Source organism: Malaclemys terrapin, chromosome 14, assembly GCF_027887155.1.
Source record: "Malaclemys terrapin pileata isolate rMalTer1 chromosome 14, rMalTer1.hap1, whole genome shotgun sequence".
NCBI classification, from domain to species: domain Eukaryota; kingdom Metazoa; phylum Chordata; order Testudines; family Emydidae; genus Malaclemys; species Malaclemys terrapin.
This window is the reverse complement of record NC_071518.1, coordinates 29,867,425-29,893,198: the sequence shown is the minus strand read 5'-3', so window position 1 is coordinate 29,893,198 and position 25,774 is coordinate 29,867,425. Positions and strand designations below refer to the sequence as shown.

General features: G+C 38.7%; 1 protein-coding gene across 12 annotated transcripts in view; it reads right to left on the bottom strand.

Moving 5' to 3' along the window:
- CHD9 (chromodomain helicase DNA binding protein 9) overlaps positions 1–25,774 on the bottom strand; it is a 192,592-nt gene that overhangs the window by 77,614 nt on the left and 89,204 nt on the right. For all 12 annotated transcript variants that reach the window (XM_054048599.1, XM_054048603.1, XM_054048604.1 and 9 more), the window contains 6 exons: positions 17,162–17,308; positions 5,878–5,946; positions 5,712–5,767; positions 3,306–3,423; positions 2,393–2,479; positions 1,684–1,821 (listed from right to left, as the gene is read on the bottom strand). In XM_054048599.1, coding sequence (XP_053904574.1) covers positions 1,684–1,821; positions 2,393–2,479; positions 3,306–3,423; positions 5,712–5,767; positions 5,878–5,946; positions 17,162–17,308 — 615 coding nt within the window. The remainder of the gene's footprint in view (positions 1–1,683; positions 1,822–2,392; positions 2,480–3,305; positions 3,424–5,711; positions 5,768–5,877; positions 5,947–17,161; positions 17,309–25,774) is intronic.

The following is a 25,774-nucleotide window of genomic DNA, read 5'->3' as shown; positions in this document are numbered from 1 at the left end:
GTTACTCTCTGTTGATTAAATTAACTCATGAATGTGAATTTACATTTATTTATTACACATATGCCTAGAGATCATGAGGAATGCTTTATTAATTTGAAAAACAGATTAAAATAAAATGTAACTGACTTTTTAGAAATAAATGCTAATGGTAAAAAGATTGCTTTGAATATTACAGGAAGGAAAAAAGATACAGTCTCGGCAGACTGAAAAGGCCTACTAATTGTTTGTCCAGATGCCACTTCCATCAAGTTTGCTGTTTCCCCACCCTACCTCTCAAAAGAATTAGGTAACAGATACATAAAACACCTCTGGAAAATGGTGACATTTTAAACAAGTACCAGAAGAATTAAGCAAGATACTAGCAAAAGAGGCTAATATGGCCTTCAGAAATAAAGAAATAAAATGCAAAGCCTGCACATTAAGCAACAAAAAAACTGACTGTACAAAAAGTCATGCGCCCTCCCCACCCGCCGATTATTTATTTTGTATTTATTTATAAAATACAATCAGAGTTTTACTATATATATATTTTTATAGTACGTTGTGACAATGACATATATGGCTTCTCTTTGAACAAAAGTAATTTATTTGTTGTACATAATTTTCTTCCTATTAAGTTTTTCATTTGTTCAATTATTATCAAGAGGAGAAAAATAAGACAGTAAATAGCTATGGAGTATATTGTGACAGTTATGCTGGCGTGGAAATGCAAGACCTAATTATCTCTCTGTTCATTTTAGTTGTGGTTTTCTCTACAAAAGTGTTTAATCTACTCATCTTTATAAGTTCTACAATGGTAATTTACTTTGTATTACTCATCTCTTATTTTAAAGCTTTGCAGAAAGTTATCAGAATACTTCTTTAATTTTTTCTGATTAATAAAGTTAAGTATTTTACTAACAGCTATATATGCAGGCAGTAAATGAGAATAGGAACATTTACAGTAGAACCTCAGAGTTACAAGGACCAGAGTTACGAACTGACCAGTCAACCACACACCTCATTTAGAACCAGACATACCCTATCAGGCAGCAGCAAGACAGCGCCCGCCCCTCCCCGCCAAAAGCAAACACAGAACAGTCCTGTTTAACGTAAACTACTAAAAAAAAATAAAAGGAAAGCAGCATTCTTCTGCATCGTAAAGTTTCAAAGTTGTATTAAGTCAATGTTCAGTTGTACGCTTTTGAAAGAACAACCATAATGTTTTGTTCAGAGTTAAGGACGTTTCAAAGCTATGAGCAACCTCCATTCCCAAGGTGTTCATAACTTTGCGGTTCTACTGTATGCATAATTAACTGAGAATGTCTTGTCTGGGTAATAAGGTTCACAGACCTATTACAGTAGGTCTTCACCCTATCTGCAGCTTTGGAGGCAGAAAAAGAAATGTCTGTCACTGGCAGGAAGCGGATGAACCAGTCCTTGATGAGCCAGCCAGTTTTAGTTCTGCCTCCTTAAGTGCAGGCAGACAGTTCTAGACTCTCCCTGACGCAGAATATACCACATCTGTGACCTTAACATATAAAAGAGAGAGCTGTGCTGCAAAGAGCTTACTGCATAACTCAGAGTATTTTCAGTACACCTTACAGATTTTCAGTGAAACTTGTACGATATTTTAATACAAACAGTTGAAGCTTTAAAGCTGGAAGGGAAAAATCCTATTTGACAAATTAGGTATATTTTTACCAATCTCCTTGAGTCAGGCCTGGAAGCTTGCAGTTGTTCAAATTCTTCTATTTTTGCCTGGTCTACATCTTCTTTTAACTCCCAGGTGCTGTCTTCGTATGGCAATGAACACCATTTTACTAGGTAGTAAATAACAGGCTGCAGGAAAAGAAATCCTTAATATTAGCAATTTGTGTACTAAGGACTTGATGCAGAAATTATTGGGTGAGTTTTATGGCTTGAGTTTTGCAGGAGGTCAGACTAGATGGTCATAATGGTCTCCTCTGGCCTTAAAAAAATGTCTATGAATATGTGACTCTTACAGCTCAATTTAATGTCCTCCATTCCCTTTACACACTTCTCTATTTTTGTCATCTCATGCTTCTATTTTAACTACGTTTTTAGAACATTAATTTTGTATTTTATTCTTCTCTAAATACCCAGTACACCTAGGCTTCTATTATTATTTTTATTAATAGTACAAAAAATGAAAAAGCACTGCATTCTGTAGAATTTCTATTTTCCTCAGAGGGCTCAAAATACATATTGAACAAAAGGAGTGACAAGCTTATATACACACACAAATATTTCAATCAAAACCATTGACGAAACTCACATCATTAAGATTTTATTCTGCACTCCACTAAAATAAAAACAGGTGATACAGCCACAAAACACAGAGCATTTGTGTTTTTGGCTTACTTCAAGTTACGTTTGGTCAAATATTTACCTCACCAGTGTCCTTATCTTCACAAAAGGAGACTTCTAGCACCCGGTCCACTTCAACATAGTCAGGATTAAAAGGTTCTTCTTCCATCTGCAATTCAAGAGTAATATAAATAGTAATCTGGGGTTATGTGGAGAGGAGACCAGTGCTGCTGTGATTTAATACACCAGCTTTTACCTCTTTAGATATAAATATGAGTAAGCAGTCTCAATCTAATGCCCGTGGGCTTTCGTCCACATTATCCACCTCAAAACCACTACTCTGCTGTGATACCTACAGAAAACTTGACAATGGTTAGGCTGCTGGTATGCGGAGAGCACAGCCTATCATGCTAACCAATTTTGTCTGTTTCCTTGTTCTCCCTCAGTCTGCCTATATCCATCTGTTGTCTCTTATCTTATACTTAGATTGTAAGCCCTTTGGGGTAGTAGCTGTCTTTTTGTTCTGTGTCTGTACAGAGCCTAGCCAGGACCATGGAGTTCTGGTCCATGACTAGACTCCCAGGCCCTACAACAACAGAAACAACAATAAAAACAACATCACTAAACAATTAGAAAGACAACTGATGCCACAGAAAGACCTAGCTCAAGAACAGAAGAAGTGTTGTAATTTAGGACTGTAGTACACTGACATAACTGTGTCCGGAAGTTTGCACTATACAGTCCTATCCATACTCTGCCTGTCAGTCATCAATAGTATCAGTCTCTCATGATCACAAAGTTACCCAATTAATCCTGACTTTAAAAGACAAGTACTTAAGTAACTACAGGTGACATTCTTTTGCATCAAATAAATTTTAAAAAAGACAAAAATTCAAGACCCTCTTTTTATTTAGCATTAAAATTCAACCACATAATTCAAAATTGTAAAGCTTTTGGCAAGCAAAAAAGTTTAATTTACTATGTATTTTTCTTACATCTGCAAAAAAGTGGGCTCTTTGTGCTTGCCTCAGCTTGAACCGTTTAATTTTCTGCTGGATTCTTTTATCCTTCAAAAGCTGCTGTTCTGTGGCCCATTCACAGTGAAGATAGGAGCTAAAATTACAAAACATTAAGTTAATATATTATTACAAGAAAAGTTTTTCTACTTATTTTATCCTACAGTTCCCACAATATGCAATCATCAAAAGAGGACAGCAATGTGTCTTTACATACATTTTTATGTGCACAATATGTTCTACCATTTTGTTCAGTTTATTCCCCCTCCTTCGACATACATTCACTTTAGATTGACCCCATGTGGCTAAGGTACCCTTAATGAATAACATATCAAACACTTTTTCCCTCTCTAGAGCTCAAAAGACATTTTAGGCCCTAATTCTGCAATGTGTTGCATATGGAGTGATCTCAGCAAGCGCATGGAACCCCAGTGAAGTTAACGGGGCTCCATACAGCTGCAACAGTTCACCCACACACCTCACTTTGCAAGATCAGGGCCTTTGTTTACACAGTGATAAGATAATTAACATCTTAATAGAAATAGCTTATTAATAAAAAAATTCTCGCTGAGTAAATTTCAGTTCTTTTAGTGAGAACATTTTTAAACCGCAGAACATCTGGGCCCCAATTCTGGAGGTTTACACTGAGGAGTAACAGTTTGATGAGATTATTCACATGCATAAAATTAAACACGTGCTTTAAGTCTTTACAATTTAAAGATCTTAGTGATGAGAGGAAAGGGGAATAAGCCATATGAAAGAAGGCTTTTTTTCAATCATCAGCCCTTACTATTTTCCATTTTGGATTCAAGTTGATCATGGTGGATAACCTTTGTACACTTTATATGGTTTTGTTTCCTATGGGCAGAACTCCTTTTACTTTGTTACAAGAACAAATTCCGTGGCAAGCCCGAATAAATTCTACCACGACATTCATGGATTTGATGGCAATGTTAATTTATTCTATGTCCAGGAATTACCTTTCATTCCTGTACTCCCCCTCCAAACACACTCTTCTGATTCATAGTTGAAAATACTAATGTAGAATTTGTCAGTTACTATTTTTAGCGACTACTATGTTTTATGATACTTTCTCCCAAATTTTCTTGGCAGCCTATCTCCATAGGCCTCAACAATTGTGATGGCATCCAGGTGGTCCAGTTCGGAACATCCTCCCCACTCTAAGTGCCCTAGGAAAAGGGGGAGGCTTGTAGCTAGCTTCAGTTGATCCTCTCTTTGTTTTTCCTAGTGGCAGCCTAGCTCACTAGTCTGCACTTCAGCTTACACCCACAGAACAAAGGTTGAACCAGAAGTTCAGATTGGGTTCCCCAACTCCATGTTGCATGGCTCCAAGGAAAAGGGTAAGGAATATACACTGTATCCAATTAACTCCCTGTTCCAGGGAAAGCTGGAAATCAACAGGCAGCTGCTGGCAGGACCCAGCAGGGCAAAGCCACAGGTAACACACTGTGGGAACTTCTGTAGCCAAAATGCTGAATTCACTGAATTCCCAAATTCTGTGGGAGCAAAAATATGTAGTACAGAAGGGCCTTATTTAACATGATGCAGCACTTCACATATCCTAAAGCTTGTTTCAGGCTTTCTACAAACTCAGGAAGACAACACTTGCGGTATACCTTCTGTTCACATACTTATGTTTTCTCCACAACTAGAAGAGCTAGAAACATTTTTTCTTAACGAAAGCTGATATTCAGGAATACTTGGCACTTAATGAACATTTAAATTCTCATTTTTTTATTTAAATAAATAAGAATGCTATTTTATCTGAATTTGAAAAAAAGCAAACAAAACGTTGTTCATTGTGCCTTTATGAATCCAATCATCCAATCTATACTCTTAGCAGTTACTTAATATCTCCGAATAAAATTCTTACCAATTGTGAAGTGCTGAATCACAATGGCAGATGGGTTTTGGGAGGACAAATTGCTTCAGATTTACTTAATATAAAACCAATTAAATTAAATTTAACGTCAGGTAAGTACCTCTTACTAAATCTGACCTATATGAAAACTCACCCTGTGGTCAGAGATTGAAATTTTTAAAAATAATTATTATCTTTTCAAAGTTGTCATTCCTAGACAACATTGCCACTACTGTAAACTGGTTTTATTATAGGTACAAGCACCATTGATAATTTGTGTGTAAGACTGAATAAACAGTAATTTACATTTTTAAAAATGAATGGGAGTACTTGCGAAGAAAAAACAAACAAACATGAGGGAAAGTGGCAAAATCTGGCCCTAAATGTTTTTAAAAATGTTTCTAACTGATGCAACCTATAATTCATAAATGGGATAATATCTAACTAGAAGACTTCTTTTGCTTTTTAAGTAGCCAACTTGTACAAACAACTATAATACTTACTAGTTCTTGTATTTTACAAAAAATTCTTCTTCTTCCATTGTCATTCCAGCAGATATCTAAGACAGTAAATTCAAGATTTTTTAGACTCATGGACATTTAAAGCACATCTTAGAATAAATAATTCCCTTGTGCACACACCACCCTCATTTTAGTCACAATTACTCACTTCTTTCTTCACTATCCTGGAGGATAAAATTTTATCTACAATTGCTGCATCTTCTTCACTTGGATTCTCCTAATAAATGTGGAAAAATAATGAAATGATTACAGTCAGTACTAGGCAATCTCTTTAGAGATGTGTAAGGCTGAAAAAGCCTGGGGAACACAGTGGTACGTTAAAAGGCCAGCATGTACTGCAAAACCAGTTTCTTTTTCTCTTTTCCTTAATGTACATAAACTTTCTGTTTCCTTTCAGCCAGTGACAAAAATCTTTCAATAAATCTTTCCCTTGACTGGTTATTAACTTGTCACTTTGTTTATTTAAAAAAAAATCCAGATGAACACAAAATCAGTATTTTTTAAAAATGTATTCTAAAGTAATCATTGTACCTTTTACTTTGGTGAGGTCAATTCAATCCATTTTCTGTACCATGTATAAAAAGAGCATAAGAACGGCCATACTGGGTCAGACCAAAGGTCCATCCAGCCCAGTACCCAGTCTGCCGACAGTGGCCAATGCCAGGTGCCCCAGAGGGAGTGAACCTAATAGATAATGATTAAGTGATCTATCTCCTGCCATCCAACTCCACCCTCTGACAAACAGAGGGTAGGGACACCATTCCTTACCCATCTTGGCTAATAGCCACTAACGGATTTAACAGCCATGAATTTATCTAGTTCTCTTTTAAACCCTGTTATAGTTCTAGCCTTCACAACCTCCTCAGGTAAGGAGTTCCACAAGTTGACTGTGTGCTATGTGAAGAAGAACTTCCTTTTATTTGTTTTAAACCGCTGCCCATTAATTTCATTTGGTGGCCCCTAGTCCTTATATTATGGGAACAAATAAATAACTTTTCCTTATTCACTTTCTCCACACCACTCATGATTTTATATCCCTCTATCATATCCCCCCCCTTAGTCTCCTCTTTTCCAAGCTAAAAAGTCCTAACCTCTTTAATCTCTCCTCATATGGGTCCTGTTCCAAACCCCTAATCATTTTAGTTGCCCTTTTCTGAACTTTTTCTAATGCCAGTATATTTTTTTGAGATGAGGAGACCACATCTGTGTGCTGTATTCAAGATGTGGGCGTACCATGGATTTATATAAGGGCAATAAGATATTCTCTATCCCTTTTCGAATGATTCCTAACATCCTGTTTGCTTTTTTGACTGCCGCTGCACACCGCGTGGATGTCTTCAGGGAACTATCCATGATGACTCCAAGATCTCTTTCCTGACTTGTTGTAGCTAAATTAGCCCCCATCCTATTGTATGTATAGTTGGGGTTATTTTTTCCAATGTGCATTACTTTACATTTATCCACATTAAATTTAATTTGCCATTTTGTTACCCAATCACTAAGTTTTGTGAGATCTTTTTGAAGTTCTTCACAGTCTGCTTTGGTCTTAACTACCTTGAGCAGTTTAGTATCATCTGCAAATTTTGCCACCTCACTGTTCACCCCTTTCTCCAGATCATTTATGAATAAGTTGAATAGGATTGGTCCTAGGACTGACCCTTGGGGAATACCACTAGTTACCCCTCTCCATTCTGAAAATCTACCATTTATTCCTATCCTTTGTTCCCTGTCTTTTAACCAGTTCTCAATTCATGAAAGGATCTTCCCTCTTATCCCATGACAACTTACTTTACGTAAGAGCAGGGTTTCTCAAACAGGGGTCGCCACTTGTGTAGGGAAAGCCCCTGGTGGGCCGGGCCGGTTTGTTTACTTGCCCGTCCGCAGGTCTGGCCGATCGTGGCTCCGGGCCAATGGGAGCTGCTGGAAGCGGCGTGGGCTGAGGGACTTACTGGCCACCGCTTCCAGCAGCTCCCATTGGCTCAGAGCAGCGAGCCGCAGCTAGTGGGAGCCGCGATTGGCCGGACCTGCGGACGGGGCAGGTAAACAAACCGGCCCGGCCCGCCAGAGGCTTTCCCTACACAAGTGGCGACCCATTTGAGAAACCCTGCGTAAGAGCCTTTGGTGAGGGACCTTGTCAAAGCCTTTCTGGAAATCTAAATACACTATGTCCACTGGATCCCCCTTGTCCACATGTTTGTTGACCCCTTCAAAGAACTCCAATAGATTAGTAAGACATGATTTCCCTTTACAGAAACCAAGTTGAGTTTTGCCCAACAAGTTATGTTCTTCTATGTGTCTGACAATTTTATTCTTTACTATTGTTTCAACTAATTTGCCCAGTATTGATATTAGATTTAACGGTCTGTAACTGCTGGGATCACCTCTAGACCCCTTTTTAAATATTGGTGTTACATTAGCTATCTTCTAGTCATTGGGTATAGAAGCTGATTTAAAGGACAGGATTCAGATTTGTCACCTACAAAGGACGGCTCAGGTTTGGGAATCTCCCTAACATCCTCAGCCGTGAAGACTGAAGCAAAGAATTTGTTTAGTTTCTCTGCAATGACTTTATCGTCTTTAAGTGCTCCTTTTGTATCTCGATAGTCCAGGTTGTTTAGCAGGCTTCCTGCTTCTGATGTACTTAAAAAACATTTTATTACCATCTTTTGAGTTTTTGGCTGGCTGTTCTTCAAACTCCTTTTTGGCATTTCTTATTACATTTTTACACTTAATTGGCAGTGTTTATGCTCCTTTCTATTTACCTCAGTAGGATCTGACTTCCACTTTTTAAAAGATGACTTTTTATCTCTCACTGATTCTTTTACGTAGTTGTTAAGCAACGGTGGCTCTTTTTTAGTTCTTTTACTGTGTTTTTTAATTTGGGGTATACATTTAAGTTGGGCCTCTATTATGGTGTCTTTGAAAAGCGTCCATGCAGCTTGCAGGGATTTCACTCTAGTCACTGTACCTTTTAATTTCTGTTTAACTAATCTCCTCATTTTTGCATAGTTCCCCTTTCTGAAATTAAATGCCACAATGTTGGGCTGTTGAGGTGTTCTTCCCACCACAGGAATGTTAAATGTTATTATATTATGGTCGCTATTTCCAAGCGGTCCTGTTATAATTACCTCTTGGACCAGATCCTGCGCTCCACTCAGGACTAAATCGAGAATTGCCTCTCCCCTTGTGGGTTCCCGTACCAGCTGCTCCAAGAAGCAGTCATTTAAAGTATCGAGAAATTTTGTCTCTGCATTTCGTCCTGAGGTGACATGTACGCAGTCAATAAGGGGATAATTGAATCCCCCACTATTATCGAGTTCTTTATTTTGATAGCCTCTCTAATCTCCCTTAGCATTTCATCGTCACTATCACTGTCCTGGTCAGGTGGTCGTTAATAGATCCCTACTGTTATATTCTTAGCAGAGCATGGAATTACTATCCATAGAGATCCTATGGAACATGTGGATTCATTTACGATTTTTACTTCATTTAATTCTACATTTTCTTTCACATATAGTGCCACTCTCCTCCCCGCCCGCACAACCTGTTCTGTCCTTCCGATATATTTTGTACCCTGGAATGATTGTGTCCCATTGATTGCCCCCCAACTCCACCAGGTTTCTGTGATGCCTATTATATCAATATCCTCCTTTAACAGAAGGCACTCTAGTTCACCCATCTTATTATTTAGACTTCTAGCATTTGTGTGCAAGCACTTTAAAAACTTGTCACTGTTTATTTGTCTGCCCTTTTCTGATGTGAGATTCTTTTTTATGTGAATGTTTCTTGTCTGATCGGGCCGATACTTTATCCTCTTCCATCCTCTCCTCCTGACTATGACCTAGAGAATATCTATCAATAGACTCTCCTCTAAGAGAAGTCTCTGTCCGATCCACATGTTCTGCTGCAGCAATTGGCTTTCCCCCATTTCTTAATTTAAAAAAAATGCTCTGCAACCTTTTTAATCTTAAGTGCCAGCAGTCTGGATCCACTTTGGTTTAGGTGGAGCCCATCCTTCCTGTATAGGCTTCCCCATCACAAAAGTTTCCCCAGTTCCTAATAAATCTAAACCCCCACTCTCTACACCATCGTCTCATCCACGCATTGAGACTCTGAAGCTCTGCCTGCAGTGGTGCTTTGTTGGTCAAAAATTTAAGGATGTAATGCTAAAGTTCCAACATGTGCTAGCATTTTGCTGATCCTTCACACTATTTTTTCTTTCAGTTAAAGTATAAAATAGTTTCTATATTTTTTAAATCGAATGCCTATTTCTGTGAAGCTCACAAACAGTCACCAAAGCCCCTCTGGGTTCTACATATTCATGAAAATGTTAGTTTGAACTGAATACAGAACCCTTTAATAACTGTCCTTTCTACACAGTAGGTAAGATGTCACAATTTTTAATAGGTACTTATCTTTAACTGTAACTTAATTATGCTGGTTAATATTTTTATCAAAGAAGGAAAAGTGTTAATTGGCCATTTAGCTGACAGCGTTCATGAAAGCTTAGCAAGATGCCAACTGCATTTATATAAAGTGTATTTTAATAATAACCATGTTTTAATTTCTAATTGTTTTGCTTGAAGGTTAAGCTGGTTTGGTTTATAATATTGCTTTCTTATAGGTGAGATATGGCATTATTCAGCACAATATATCCTACATAAGATATGAATATCTTATATAGCAATTTTTTCAAAAACATCTCAATACGTATTTGTTGGGTTACTTCTTATCCTCGTAGAAAGGTCATCTGGAAGCAACAATGATTGATTATTAGAGACCACATAAGCATATGTTGACATCTCACTGAAAGTTAAAAATCATGGTAGTACAGAAGGCAGAATTATCTCTAGCATGTTTGTCTTTTCTTCCTTAGCTTTTTTAGAATCTGAGAATGAAAATAGGGCATGAGCTCTTTTCTACTGTTTACTTTCTAAAATCATACCCCTCTCTTTGAGTCATCAAAATAATTATTTCAACATCAAACTGATATCCCCAGCGATCCTAGTTTTCCATTACATAAAAAAAAAAAAAAAGTTTGCCTATAAAAAAACGCCCCATAAAAATCCATGTTTTTCCATGACTAAAATGAAATGCTGAACTTGAATTTCCCTAGCCACAATTTATACAGGTATCAGTTGAACATAATGTGTTATTGATGTATTTAAATTTTTAAGCAAGTCTGAAGCCTACCAGTGCCATCTATCATTATAATAAAATAAAATCAACAGAATTGTGATTTGTATTTCTTATATATACACCAAATACTTCTCGGTCTCCATTCTGTATTTTCAGCTAACATGGCTTGGGCTGTCTGCCTGGGCAGCAGGGCTCGGACGTCGCCTGGAGCTCAAGCCCAAACCTGTAGCCCCAGGCTCAGTCCGACAGCCCTGGTTCGGTTAATATGGACAGCCGGATAACGGAGGCTCAGATAAAACAGGGTCTACTGTATACGTTTTTATTTTTTCACAAAATGCAAAAACTAAAGGTTTACTGTAAAAATGCAAATTCCGTATTTTTCCATGGCAAACAGATTTCTACGATCCCAGTATATCACACGGAGAATGTTTTCTGACACAGAATAAGCAGCAGGCACATATTATTTTTCATTAACAAACATCTTGTCTTAAGGTGTCAAGTTTTCCATCCACAATTTGCCAACTGAGGCTTCCCAGACATCAATATTTACAAAAAACAAACAAAACAAAAAAAACCCTCTCTCAATTTATGAAAAAATAATAATTATTTAAAAATATATAGGGAATATCCCATAACAAAAAATGCATACAAGTATGTAGCAGGTATTACCAATGTATCTTAAGTGAACATGTATAATCTCTCATTTGATATATTTTTTATTTTTAAATTTCAAAAGAAAATTTTTTAGAAGTTAAACATCCCATTAACAGGCAGTGTTCACACTGTCAAAGAACTCTGACTTTACTTTGATAGTTCAGTATCACCATACATTAACAAGAATTAAACCTATGTAAATAAATTGCAAGATTATGCAGCAGATTGCTATCATCCTGCACCTCCACAGCTGCACCTGCAGTCCCACCCACAAATTAATTTCTGCCAGGACTACTTCTAATACAGTAACTCCTCGCTTAACGTTGTAATTATGTTCCTGAAAAATGCGACTTTAAGCAAAACGATGTTAAGCAAATCCAATTTCCCCATAAGAATTAATGTAAATACGGGGGGTTAGGTTCCAGGGAAATTTTTTTCACCAGACAAAAAACTATCTACACACACACACACACACAGTATAAGTTTTAAACAAACAATTTAATACTGTGCACAACAATGATGATTGTGAAGCTTGGTTGAGATGGTGAAGTCAGAGGGTGGAAGAGGGCTGGATATTTCCCAGGGAATGCCTTACTGCTAAATGATGAACTAGTACTCGGCTGAGCCCTCAAGGGTTAACACATTGTTGTTAATGTAGGAGCAGCACATAGCAAGTGGGGGGAGGGACAGCTGAACTGCTGGCAACTGGTAGCCTGCTGGGTGGCTGCTGACCAGGGAACTTACGGGAGTGGGGAGCGGATAGGGGGCTGCTGGTCCACCCTGGTTCCAAGCCTCCACCAGCTAGCTGCAACTGGCTGCTCTTCCTCCAAGCAGTGGACAAAGCAGGCAGCTGCCAAATAACGTTATAAGGGAGCAGTGCACAACTTTAAACAAGCACGTTCTCTAATTGATCAGCAACAACGAAACAACGTTAACCGGGACGACTTTAAGTGAGGAGTTGCTGTACTCCAAATTGCTTCATCTTTTGAACAGTTCAGTTCTTTTAAAAACCCCTTTCCACAAAAATGTCCTTCTTTCCCCTCAAACCATGGAATTTTCTTTCATAGTTTCATCGGTCTGAAGTGCTTGATAGGCAAATTCCCTCCATAGTTACATTGCTCTGAAGATCTGGATAGGCAAAGTGCTTGGAACAGTGACAGGTTTAAGGCCCTATGCCTTATGAATCATAAGAGCTAGAAACACACCTATTCTCGGCACTCCGCCCTAGCATAAAGCTTATACGTCAGATGCAGCCTTTGTGATGGCCTTTCTACAGTCTCTACTAGACAGGCTTCCTCAGCACCTGCCCCCTTAACATGGACGCTGCTTAGGAGCTACCTTAAATGGAGCACCCTTAGGGACAATTACTCGAAGGAAAGACTACTTACTTGTACAGTAACTGGAGTTCTTCAAGATGTTTTGTCCCTACAAGTACTCTACTACCTGCCCTCCTTCTCCTTTACTTTGGAGTCCTTGCATTAGGCTGGTTTTTGCAGTGAAGAAGAAACAGGAGCAGCAGTGGTCAGCCTTGCTTAATATGCTCTCAGTTTGGGGTATGAGGGTATACAAAGTGCAGACATGGGCCATATGGACACTGCTATCCAAAATCTCTGATCAGAGGCACACAGACATGTGGAGCACCCATAGGAACAATTACTCCAAGAACACTGAAGTCCTGATAGAAAGCCAACTGAAGTCAATTGGGATATTTCCATTGGCTTCAATGGGCGTCAGATCAAGCCCTCAGTAAGCCAGGGCTGCCAAACCTGCAAGAAACAGAAGTAGCAGCACTTCATCACTTTGCACATGGAGCTAGCTGTTACCTGTTACCTTTGCAGCTTACTCCACAACATCTGAAGAGGAAAGGTAACTTATCCTTCTCAGGTTGGTTCTACAGCAAAATTTTTATATAGTGAGATGGAAAGTTTATCTGTTGTGGTGAACATACACCCCATTTCCCTTAGCAGCCTGCTCTCGGTAGCTGAAAAGAGTCTTTACATGGACAGTAAGAGGACTGATAGGGAAAAGTGATTAGGATGCTAGTCAGTTTTTCTCTCCAATCAGTCATGTGTAAAGCACTGCAGTTCTGCTAACTCTGCAAAGACGGTGAAATAGAAAACCAGGGACAAAAGGAACAAACACAAGCATAAAGAAGTGGAAACGGAAGAAGTTAAAAAAAAAAAAAGGTATCAAACATGGCAAGGGGAAAAAAAGGGAGAAAGAAGGCAAAAAAAGGTACAAAAAGAGAAAAAAGGTGGAGACAGGCATCAGTGTTTGGGTGTGTGCAGTTTATAAAAGAAAAAACGCAAAGGAAAAATGTCTTGCAATTGCCCCAATTTGTAGAAAAATATTCCATATCTCAAGTCTTAAGTTATTACATACAAAACAAAAATACATATAAACAAAAAAAACAATGTTAAAAGAAAGTTAAGGTTTCCAAGTCCACCACTCGGAAGTTCAGGAAGATCAGAACAAAGGTTGCCATAATTCTGCCCACTTGTGCAAATGCATAAGACAATTTTTAATTACATGATCACATCATATTTTTTTTCCACACAACCCCTTGCCAAAGTGTGGTTTTTTTTTTTTTTTTAAGCAAATACAAAAAACAAAAATTCCATAATGTGGTATCAGACTGACCCCAACATGGGCCATCAACAGAACTGGAACTGGCAGGAAATGAAGGGTAGGAATAAATGATTAGTATTCGTAAGGGAGAAAGGTAAATAGTGTCATCTCCTGAGAATCGATATTGGGATCTGTGCTGTTCAACATCTTCATAAATGATCTAGAAAAAGAGGTGAACAGTGAGGGCAGACTGCAAAGCTGACTGCAAAAAGAGTTACAAAGGTATCTCACTAAACTGGGTGACAAAATGGCAGAAGAAATTCAGTGTCACTAAGTGCAAAGTAGCGTACACTGGAAAAATCCCCATTATACATACAATATGATGAGGTCTAAATTAGATGTTACCACTTAAAGATCTTGGAGTCATTGTGGATAGTTCTCTGTAAACGTCTGCTCAATGTGCATCGGCAGTCAAAAAAGCTAACAGAATGTTAGGAACCATTAGGAAAGGGATAGATAATAAAACAGAAGGGATAGATAATAAAATAATGAAGGGATATACAATAAAACAGAAAATATCATAATGCCACTATATAAATGCATGGCATACCCACACCTTGAATACTTCATGCAGTTCTTGTCGCCCCATCTCAAAAAAGATATATTAGAATTGGAAAAGGTACAGAAAAGGGCAACAAAAATGGTTAGGGATATGGAACAGCTTCCATACAAGGAGAGGTTAAAAAGATTGGGTCTGTCCAGCTTAGACAAGAGATAACTAAGGGGATATATTATAGAGCTCTATAAAATCATGAATGGTATGGAGAAAGTGACTAGGGAAGTGTTATTTACCCTTTCACATAACACAAGAATCATGGGACACTCAATAAAATTAACAGGCAGTAGGTTTAAAACAAACATAAGGAAATACTTCTTCACACAATGCACAGTCAACCTGTCGAACATGTTGCCGGGGGATGTTGTGAAGGCCAGAAGTATAATTGGGTTCAAAAAAGAACTAGACAAGTTCATGGAGGACAGGTCCATCAATGGCTATATAGACAAGTTGGTCAGGGATGCAACCCAATGCTCCAGGTGTCCCTAGATTTCCAGCTGTCATAAGCTGGGTCTGGATGACAGAAGACAAATCACTCAAAATTGCCCTGTTATAATTCATTCCCTCTGAAGCATCTGATGGAAACCACTATCAGAGACAGGATACTGGGATAGATGGACCATTGGTCTTACCCCGTAAGCCATTCTTGTACTCTTGTGACCTTTAGCCACAGCAAAGACCTCTATACCATTTGATCTAGTGAAGAAGTGGGCTATTGAAGTCTAAGTAGGCCTGCCAGTAAAGGAAGATAAACACACACTTGGCCAATGAGTTTCATGGATATTTGCTGACATCAAAGGCACACTAGGACTCTATTCCAGGTTTTGGGAGGGAATGATGTATCTAGTGGTTACAGATCCTCTTAGCCTACCTGTCTGTCTCCTTCTGCCTGTCTCCTGGAATGTCCCTCAACAGCATATTCCCTTCAGTTCTTGTCACTCCCTCTTCTATTACTCTTTGCACATAACAGTCCCACTCTGCTCCTGTCCCTGCCTAGGCCACAGGTTCTCAATCTTTTTGGGCTCAGGATTCATTTGTAAACCTCGATGGCCTGTCACAATGCATTAAATAGCTTTAGTGCAAAACACTTGTGGCTTACTAAATATTTCTTATCCACAATATATAATATCCCCATTAACATAACAAGTACTACATAACTACAACTTGCACACTGTAGTGGCAGCTCCTGTCCATTGGTGCTAGCTGGGCTCACCTCCCTGTTCCAGGCACTGTGACCTCTGAGGTTGCAGCACCCCTCAGGTTTGGAGTAGCCCCTCTGACTCAGCACCACTTACTCTAATTTTCTCCCTCACCCTACATCATGCCAGCAGGACATCTGAGCTAAACCTGAACAGCACTGCAACCCCATGCACCATATTGCAAAATGCCCCAAGTGGGGAGCAGAGCCCAGCCAGCCCCACGTCGGGAACTGCCACTGCAGAATGAATGAGGGGTAGGCTCTGCAACTCCCTCCCCAAAGGCAGAACCTGCCTCCAGATACCCATTCCCCAGGCCTCCTATGCGACCTTTTGACACACATGGAACCCAATTTTGGGTCGTGACTCCACAGGTTCAGAAACCCTGGCCCAGACTGTACCATTCTTCCCTCTACTCCTGTCCATCCCTCAAATATGTTGCTATTTCCCTTCTCTTATCCCCTGTACCTGTCCACCAATGGGACTGCTCTTCCCCCCACCCCCACCCCTCTATTACTGAACCCAATGAATTCAAGAAAGTTGGCTTCTGTCTCTTCCTTCCTGCCTAGGTTCCAACAGGGGGAGTATTGAGAACACAAGAGAGAAAGTCTCCTTATTCTCAGCTCTGGTGCCCACAGTCACAGAAGTCATCAACAGCCAGAAGGAGCAACTGCAGGAAAAGTCCAGTTCAGCTCTGGACTGGAACATGGCTGTTCTGTAGATGTAGAGCATGCTCAGTGGAAATGCAATGTCCAGAGAATTTTGCTGCCATTTTCTAACAAACCTCTTTGGAGCATGTGGAAATGGTAATTTTTAGAGGCTTATAATTTGGCTAAACTGGGGTGGATTTTCAAAAGAACAGGTAAAGGCATTTCTCTGATCCTAGGATATAGCAGCAACCATGTTTCAAGTCCCTGCACAAAAGCATGAGGTGCCATAACTTCTCAATGAAATAGTTGCAATAATTTTGTAACATTGGCAAAACAATGTCATTTTCTCTAACCCGGTTCTCAATAATGGATGAACTGTTTTTGCTGCAGCTTTCCACATAAGTAGTATTTATGTCAGACACCAGATGACCTGAAAATTGGAAAGGAGAGGATAACTGTGTGGAATCTGGGCAACTGCTACTGTGCATCATAATTATTGGGTCACTGACCTAAGTCAGCCAAATAAGGCTAACAAAATAAGCTTTACCCAGGATATAGTGAAGTTAGTTGGAAGGTTCACACTACTCACAGTTCTGGATTTTTACTTACCACAAATAACTGTAAGGGTTGCTCAGCAGGCAAAGGCGCAGAACTCTTTTTGATTTTCACAGAAACTTTAGCCTCTTCCTCGGACTGTTTTCCTTCTCCTTCCTCAGCATACTTTTTTCTTTTAACTTGACGATTTGATCTTCTCTTCTGCAATATAGTAATATTAAAATAACATTTTTACTGATCATTCTTTCTAGCAAGAACTGCTTATATTGAACATTTGTTAAAAATAGTCATTCAGCTACACTATATATTACTATAGAAAATTTAGTGCGCAGTAATTTTGATAAATGCACACATTTAAAGAAAAATGTAACTGTAAAAACAATAACAGGGTGTGGAGATGCTAGGCCACATTTTGGACCTACAAATCTTGTTAATGTTTCTTTAAGTTACATATATATATATATATATATAATAAAATATAAAAGTAATTAAGTGGCTTTGTCAGTATTTACAGCTCAGAAACAAAACTGGAGTAATGTTTTCTGGGTATTTAGGAACAAAATTCAAGTGAGAGCTATTTTGTTTCATGAATGCACTGTAATTTTTCCCGATAGTAATTTCATAAAGATAACTACAAAAGACCACTGTGTGCTATTAATCTATCTATATCAATAACCTATAAAGTGAAGGTTTATACAACGTGCTAAAGTGACTCCTCTATGAAATAAAAAGTCACTTTTGTATAAACCAGTATCACAAAGACTCTCAGAAATTAAGAAAGCCCCTAGACAAGTGAATGATTTCAGATGTGTTACTCTATATCAGCAAAAACAATGTGGAGTCCTTGTGGCACTTTAGAAACTAACAAATTTATTTGGGCATAAGCTTTCGTGGGCTAGAAGTGGGTTCTAGCCCACAAAAGCTTATGCCCAAATAAATTTGTTAGTCTCTAAGGTGCCACAAGGACTCCTCGTTCTTTTTGCTCTTACAGACTAACATGGCTACCATTCTGAAACAGAAAAGAAGAAAAATGAAATAACGCCAAGAAAAGAAACACATAGTAAACATGAGACAAACTGTATTTTCTAAAAATTATCAATTTGATCAACAATGTTGCTATTAGAGCTATCGATTAATAGCAGTTAACTCACGCGATTAACTGAAAAAAATTAATCATGATTAATCGCAGTTTTAATTGCACTGTTAAACAATAGAATACCAACTGAAATTTATTAAATATTTTGGATGTTTTTCTACATTTTCAAATATATTGATTTTAATTACAACACAGAATACAAGTGTACAGTGCTCACTTTATATTATTTTTATTACGAATATTTGCACTGTAAAAACAGTAAAATTCACCTCAATTCACTTTATACAAGTACTGTAGTGTAATCTCTTTATCGTGAAAGCGCAATTTACAAATGTAGATTTCTTTTTGTTACATAATTGGACTCAAAAACAAAATGAAGTAAAACTTTAGAGCCCGCAAGTCCACTCAGGCCTACTTCTTGTGCAGCCAATCGCTAAGAGAAACAAGTTTGTTTACATTTACGGGAGATAATGCTGCCCGCTTCTTATTTACAATGTCACCTGAAAGTGATTACAGACATTCGCATGGCACTTTTGTAGCCAGCATTGCAAGCTATTTATATGCCAGATACGCAAAAGTTTCGTATGCCCCTTCATCCTTTGGCTACCATTCCAGAGGACACGCGTCCATGCTGATGACACTCATTAAAAAATAATGTAGTAATTAAATTTGTGACTGAACTCGTTGGGGGAGAATTGTATGTCTCCTGCTTTGTGTTTTACCCGCATTCTGCCATATATTTCATGTTATAGCAATCTTGGATGATGACCCAGCACGTTGTTCATTTTAAGAACACTTTCAATGCAGATTTGACAAAACACAAAGAAGGTACCAATGTGAGATTTCTAAAGATAGCTACAGCACTCGACCGCAGATTTAAGAATTTGAAGTGCCTTCCAAAATCTGAGAAGGACGGGGTGTGGAGTATGCTTTCAGAGGTCTTAAAAGGAGCAACACTCTGATGAGGAAACTACAGAACCCGAACCACCAAAAAAGAAAATCCTTCTGCTGGTGATATATGACTCAGAAGATGAAAATGAACATGTGTCGGTCTGCACTGCTTTGAAAAGTTATCAAACAGAAATCATCATCAGCATGAACGCATACAATAAAAATGAATATAATTATCACAGACTTTGGTATACAGGGAGAGCATATAAGTGAAAATAATTATGCACAAGCCTATTGGAATGGAGCTGTCTCTCTATATTAGATGGTCCTTGTCAAAATGGGGGGGGGGGAAGTTATGCATGGAGAATCCATAAATTTACAGATATCCAAATGCTACAGCATAATTAATAAAACACATTAGTCAGCTATCTCTGAAACAGGCATTTCAGGAGAAAATGTAGGCAATTATAGAAAAAATGTCAGTTTATCAGTATGAAAAAAGAAACTGGAGGGGGATTTAAAGAGAGCTAGATAAAAGGTCAACTGTTCAGTCAGATATTTCAAATCCTAGAACACTTGCAATATAAAGGAACAGATGAAGGCAAGAGCAAGTGCTGAATAAATAAAATCACAGTGGATCAGAGCACGGGCTTAAAGATAAGAAAAAGAAAGTGAAGGGACATACGAGTAAGAAACAAAGATTGATTAAAAACCACAGATCCTAGTCTTCACTCAGAAAATATTAGCTAGAATTTAACAAAACTCGATCTAGTCAATTACAAAGATTTTTTTTTTTTTTAAGCAAAGTTATGGACCGGTTACAGGAAGCATCATAGGGAGACATAAGTTTCCTAAAAATGTATTAGTAACCGTGGGCTTTTCAGAGACAAATCATGTATGTTTAAGATACATGGACTGAGAAATATGTGTATATAATTAAGACAAACTAATGATTTAAGACTAAATTTATAAAAAAAATGTGGCACATTTAATACAGAAGCCAGCTGGAAAACTAAACATGTCAACTGAATTAAACAACATGATTCAAAAAAATCATCCCAGAATATAAAAACAGGACAAAAATCACATGTTGAAGTCTGAAAGCTAAATGAAAAAATGAGGTTGAACAGCCTTGCAGGTTTGTATGGGATAGTGACAGGATAGCAGCAGATGAATAAACATTTAATGATATTTCAAAAGGGGATCTCAGCTAATATAAATAACTACAGAAGAGTCAACTTGCTGTCCATTACAAGTAATGTTTCCCTTGGGTTTACCTTTCTGTAGTTAAAGGATACAGTTGATAAGGCAGGTGTATTCAGGCTTTCTAAAAACTAGAGAGATTGTACTGATCAGATTTCCACATTGTGACAAATCACTGAGAAAAGGTTCATTCCATCACTCATTACCGGTAAGCTTTATTTAAGACAGGCTTTCAACTAAACCTATAGGGAGCCATTCTGGGAAACTGAAGCGATTTGGTTTCTCTAGTATAGATATCAGGGTCATAAAGAATATTTGCAAAATACTAAAAGGGGTCAACTCTTTTTTATTGCTATTTTCTGACACTATAATCAAGTCATGGAAAAAAAAATTACCTTTGGATACACAGATTACATTTCACTGAATGATACTTTATGATCATTGATTGAACCTTTGGAGATGAAACTGCCCTAAGACACAAATGATGCATATCTCCAAGGAGAGATTTTATTATAGTAAGTCTTAAAGCAAAGTAGTTATAATTTTTATTCCAGAACTGCATACACTGAAAACCACCTCTTAAGAAGAGTTCATCTATTTTGGAAGCAACCAACCGTACATAAACAATGAGCTGCACTGCTACAAAATACATCAGGGAAACACTTCAAAGGATCTAAAGAAAGAGAAAGCCTACTCCAACAGTAACTGAGGATCTTTGAGAGAGTTAACTCTACATTTTGACACTTGCTTCTGAACTTAAGGACTCTTCTAGAAACGCAATGCCAATTGGAAACTCACATGTAACCTCAGATTGCCAAACATTTAGAACCAATGTTATAAGATGCCATGTGGTCTCCAACTGCTTCAATTTTTCTGTAAAGCCCCTGAGTCCTTATCAAAGTAGAACACAGAGAAAAGAAGAAAGGTGGATAAGCAGTGAGAGTATGCAGAAGCAACATTCTTAAAAAGCCACATTTACTAGCAAGTAATCTCTATGTATTCTTTCAGGTGGCATCTGCATTTTCCTGCATGTCTGCATTTAGCTAGCAGTACCACACCCAAGAAGGTGGGCTGAAGAGTTCCCATTCCACAAGAACCGAAGTACTCACTGAGAATGCTAAGTGAGGAGATTACTGCTGCACAAAACAGAACTCCAGGTAGCTAACTACTATTACTATGCTATTACCTGCTACACTTGAAATGATACTACAGTAGCCCTAATACAGTCAGTTTTAAGACCAACTGCTACTGACAGGTGTCAAGGTAGACTTTTATGCACTGAATCAAAGGCCCAAGGAGTGGAAGATGACTAGGACTTCGTTGGTTGCAGACAACCTCAGGGAAGAAATGACCATTGAAGAACCAGTCATCCAGATGAGGAAAATGACTATTCCTATTTGCCACAGATTGGCTGTGACAACCAAGACGACCTTTGTAAAGACTCCAGGTAGCCAGATGGCTGAAGGAAAGTACTCAATACTGATTGGTTGTTGCCGATGACGAACTGTAGGAAGCATCTGTGAGCTGGGTGCATTACCATATGTAAATATGAAGGCCAAGGGCCACAAATCACTGTCCTGGATCGAATGATTGTATCATTGCTGTTATGGTTACCATCTTGAACTTCTGTATTTGAATTAATGTGTTCAGAGTCCAGGATTCGTCTCCATCCTCCTTTTTTCTTAGGTACCACGAAGTACCTGAAGTAGAACTATCTGGAGAAAATAGAGAAGACTGGAGAAGTACCTGAAGTAGAACTATCTGGAGAACTATCCAGAAGAAAGAGAGGGAAACTGATTCAGTTGCCCCCAAGAGCAGGAGGGTTGTACGTCCTGCCTTAGGAGAGCCTCATGAGAAGGGTCCCTGAAAAGAGAGAGCGAGGAGAGATAGTAGGTAAAGGGGATGGAGGTGAAATGAATGGCACAGCCTGATGTCATGACTTCTGGAATCCCTGTGTCTGTTGTGATGTGCTTCAAGAAAGACTGAAATAAAGATGATGTCTTGTAGGATGTCTGGTGGAGTGGTGCAGCATAAAATTGTGATTGTGAAATGACTCAAGACTCGACAGAAAGATCAAAATCGTTGTTCAGAAGAAATTGCCAACTGAGAGGTGACAACAGATGGTCCTTTCTTGTGGCATCTGGGCTTTTTCTTGGGTGGTCCTACAGTTCTCTGGGAAGTCTGGCAGGGGCTCGTCTGAGACGATTGGGCTGTGTGACCTGCTAATTTTTTTCTTGGTTGCCCAGCAATCAGAGGGTTGCTCTAGAATTCTTAATGAATGAAAGGATTCATCCGTGTTATCACTGAAGAGCTTGGAACCTTTGAATGGAAGTTCTTCCACTATATTCTGGACTTCCCTGGGGAAGGAGGGCTGTAGCCATGAAGCATGGTGCATAGCTATGTCAGCTGCATCCAAAGAAGCTTGCAAAGAGGGTTTGGCAATCCTCTGACCTTCAGTGACAAGAGCCTGGAACTGGGTCCTTCTGGTTTTGTGGCCAATAATTAATAAAAGAGAACTTGCTGAAATTTGCATAGTCATATTTAGCTACCATGAATTGTAACACTGCCAAAGAACAGCTTTTTTCAGAAAGGTCGAGACACACAAACTCTGTTTCTTTCATTTACAACATCAACACTAGGGAATTCAGGAAGAGGTGGAAAAAGAGATATTCTGAGCCACTGGCAGGTACATAGTACTTCTTGTCCACCCTCTTGCAAGTAAGCAGTATAGTGTCTGGTGTCTGCAATATTATTTGGGCTGGTACCCTGTTTCCCCGAAAATAAGACAGTGTCTTATATTAATTTTTGCTCCCAAAGATGCGCTAGGTCTTATTTTCAGGGGATGTCTTATTTTTCAGAAATGAAAAATGCCTTATTATCGGTGGATGCCTTATTATCGGGGAGGTCTTATTATCGGGGGGATGCCTTATATTACAACGAGAGGCAAAACTGTAAGTAGGCCTTATTTTCGGAGGATGTCTTATTTTCGGGGAAACAGGGTAACAAAAGAACATCATTTCTAGGTAAGGCTATCTCGCCTTTGGGAGAAGTGTGTAGGATATCTGCCAGGGCAGGTTGTGGTTCCTGGGCCTCTTCCAAGGAGATTTATAAGGATTTGACTATCACCTTCAAGAGCTCTTGGAAGACGGACATCATTTGCAAAGGATGGGAGAAGAGGCTACCTGCCTTGTCTGGTGAGGAAGAGGAACTTGTTAGATAGCACTGCCTTTTCCTCAACTTTTGAGGGTCCTCTTGAGGAAGGTGGTCTTGAGGTACAGGTGACTGAACCTCTTGGCAGTTCCTCTTTTGTCAGGATACCTACTAAAGAAATAGTCTCCATACAGGACCTTAGATTCCAGAAGGCCCACTGTGGTGGGTCATAAGGGGAGGAGGAGGAGGAGCTCTGAAGGTACTCCTGCCATGGAGGTTGTCAGATCAGTTGTCAACTGGTTCCTAGGGTCTCTTCCTTAGGATATGCCTCAGGGAAGGGAGGTTCAAATGGGGTGCAACTTCTCTCATCTGTCAAGTCGCAGCTTATCTGGGGCTAGATTTCCCCCCCCCCCAGCTAGTCCTTCATGTCTGGGAGGCAGAAAAATCTCTCTCAGTGGAGAACTTCCAGAACTTAAGAATATTCCTGTCCTATACTTGTTACCTGAAGATGCCTGGTTAGAGCCTGTAATCATCTGGGGCATGATTACACCAGTGTGTAAAATCTACCACAGAAAACCATCAGCAGATATGGACATTTTTATTTACTATGATGCACTTTGTACCATGAATGTAAGATGGCTTTAGACCTAACAGTAATCACAGACAGGGAGGAAAAGGAAATAGGCAGAAATGGCTAAAAGGGACTACTACAGGGAAAACTGGATCAAGGTTGGTTGTTGATGGAAGGATACCTCACAGGTCCCTATCAGTCTGAGCTCTTGTCCAAAATGTTGCCCACTGGCTTATGAGGCAGAAACAGATAGTCAGAAAAAGAAAAATATGCTTCTTTTGTACAGCACAGCACACATTTAACTGCTGACAACTCCAGATAGTTTAACACTTTCCTAGTTTGTCTGCTTCCTCATTCTCTTATTTTTCCACTCCAGGCAACGTTTTGGAAGCACTACTAGCTAATTCTCCTCCAGCATCACCTGGATAATGAAAGCCCAGTAAGTTCTGTTCTTCCTTGGATGAGAAAAGCTTGGGCATTTCCTTGCATGGCCTGTGGCTACCGTATAGATATACTTGACTACAGGTTGCTGAAGAAACCTATATCATTGTATTCAATGATGGAGGATTACCAAGAGGAGTATACCTCTGCCTTCTACTTCTTTCTAGGCTTGCCTGACATTCTTGTGCAATTTGTGGTCTTGCAGCAACTCAATGAAAAGGATCAACTCCTAGCAGGGAAGTCTTCAAGACAACAATGCATAGCCTAGGTAGAAGATCAATGCTTAGGATCTGAAGGACCTCCCAGCGCAGAATATTTAACATATTGCTTAATTTACACCTGGTGACTGACTGACTGACCTGTGACAACAATTAATGTCCACAGACCAAGAAAAGAAAATGGCATTTAGTGTACAATAAAGAGCTACAAGTTAATAAAAACTGATGACATCACTACTTGGAATATTAAAATATCTGAAAAGCTGGTAGAGAATTAAATTTTATTTATCATACGTACTGTTTAGAAGAGTAGTCTTATTATTTTAATATTAAAACTAAACAGACTATCATCAGCTCAATATATGCCATCCTGTACAACAATTTTTCTTTTTAAAACTAACCAGTGAGAATTTTCATCTAGATAAGGACTCATCACCTTAGGATTGCTACATCTATGGTTTCACGCAAGTCTATGTTGTTTTTAACTTCCTTTTGTTAGGAGGTGTTTATACTCTTCTGCAGCATGCCTTCAAAAGTTTTGCTAGACCTTGCCAGTCAAGGTATATAAATAATAGGGCTGGCAAGTGATTTAAAAAATTAATCGCAATTAATCACACTGTTAAACAATAGTATACCATTATTCGATTAGTTTGGGACATTTTCAACATTTTGAAATATATTGATTTCAATTACAACACATTGATTTCAACGTACAGTCTCATTTTATTTTGATTTTTACAGTGCAAATATTTTTTAATTCACCCAATAAAAGTACTGTAGTGCACTCTCTATCATGAAAGTTGAACATACAAAAGTAGAATTATGTACCAACAAAACTGTAGTCAAAAATAAAACAATGTAAAACTTTAGAGCCTAAAAGTTCACTTAGTCCAGGGGTAGGCAACCTATGGCACGGGTGCCGAAAGCGGCACACGAGCTGATTTTCAGTGGCACTCACAGTGCCCGCGTCCTGGCCACCGGTCCAGGGGGCTCTGCATTTTAATTTAATTTTAAATGAAGCTTCTTAAACATTTTAAAAACCTTATTTACTTTACATACAATAGTTTAGTTATATATTATAGACTTATAGAAAGAGA